At 33.9% G+C, this 1,096-nt stretch overlaps 1 protein-coding gene across 1 annotated transcript in view; it reads left to right on the forward strand.

The window, feature by feature from the left end:
- Positions 1–1,096, forward strand: part of LOC104980959 (THO complex subunit 2-like) — a gene marked incomplete at both ends in the record, with an annotated part of 113,276 nt that overhangs the window by 66,206 nt on the left and 45,974 nt on the right. Inside the window, 1 exon segment of the mRNA XM_010829845.1 lies at positions 736–853. Within this exon segment, the coding sequence (XP_010828147.1) occupies positions 736–853 (118 nt within the window).

A 1,096-nucleotide genomic window follows, 5' to 3' on the forward strand; every position in this document is an offset into this window, starting at 1 on the left:
AGATTGTTTTGGTTTAGGGAAAAATTTAAAAAAGAAAAACAAAACTATGTTAAGGATCTGTTGGCCATTCCCATACATTTCACTCTTCTGTGACTATTTAGGCCAGGAAAATAATCATGTTACTTTAAAATCTCTAGTTCAGTCTTCTGTACTGTGATATAGTTTTTGTGACCATCTAATGGAAAGATTTTATTGGTACTTGTTGCATACTAATTTGCATGAGGGCCCTCTTGTTTTCAAAAACTATGTTTAGAGAAGCAAGGCAAGTTGAGAGAGTAAGCACTTCCTCTCTTGGAAAAACCACCATTCTTCTTTCTAAGAAAAAAGGAGTCTTAGAAAAACCACTGTTCCTTTGTCTGTTAACTTGTATCTTGGGTATGCTTAGGTTTACCTTTCTTTGGAAACACATCTGCATCTATTTTGTAGAAAAGTATGTTTTTACTTCATTACTCAACAAATTAAGGAAGATCTTAGAAGTCATAAGGTGTCATTTTCATCAGTAGTCATAAACTTAGAGAATTCAAATGAATGACTGTTGGCACAGTAATAAATATGCTTAAGGCAGACCTCCAAACTGTCATCTTAGGCTCAAATATTGCAACTTTGAACTTGGATTTCCTTCCTTTTTTCCCTTTCTCCTCTCCCTGCCTCCATTCCTCCTTCTTAGTGTATTAATTGCAACTGATTTACATTTGAAGTTTCAACTGTAGACTGTTTCTTATTTTTCCTAAATAGTTTTGACCTGCTTATACTGAAAGAAGTGGTACAAAAAATGGCAGGAATAGAAATTACAGAAGAAATGACAATGGAGCAACTAGAAGCCATGACTGGTGGAGAGCAACTAAAAGCTGAGGTGAGAGTTGCTCTTTTTGTTTAGTGACTTAAAATTCAAACTGGGTGCATGCTACCTTTTAAATTCACATTAAAAAAAGTACTTGGAAATATACCTCACCAAGGAAATGAAAGACTTATTATGCTGAGAACTATAAAACATTAATAAAGGAAATTGAAGATGATTCAAAGAAATGGAAAGATATTCCATGCTCTTGGATTGGAAGAATTAACATTGTTAAAATGGCCATACTACCCAAAGCAA

Source organism: Bison bison, unplaced genomic scaffold (assembly GCF_000754665.1).
Source record: "Bison bison bison isolate TAMUID 2011002044 unplaced genomic scaffold, Bison_UMD1.0 scf7180017864508, whole genome shotgun sequence".
Taxonomy (NCBI): Eukaryota; Metazoa; Chordata; class Mammalia; order Artiodactyla; family Bovidae; genus Bison; species Bison bison.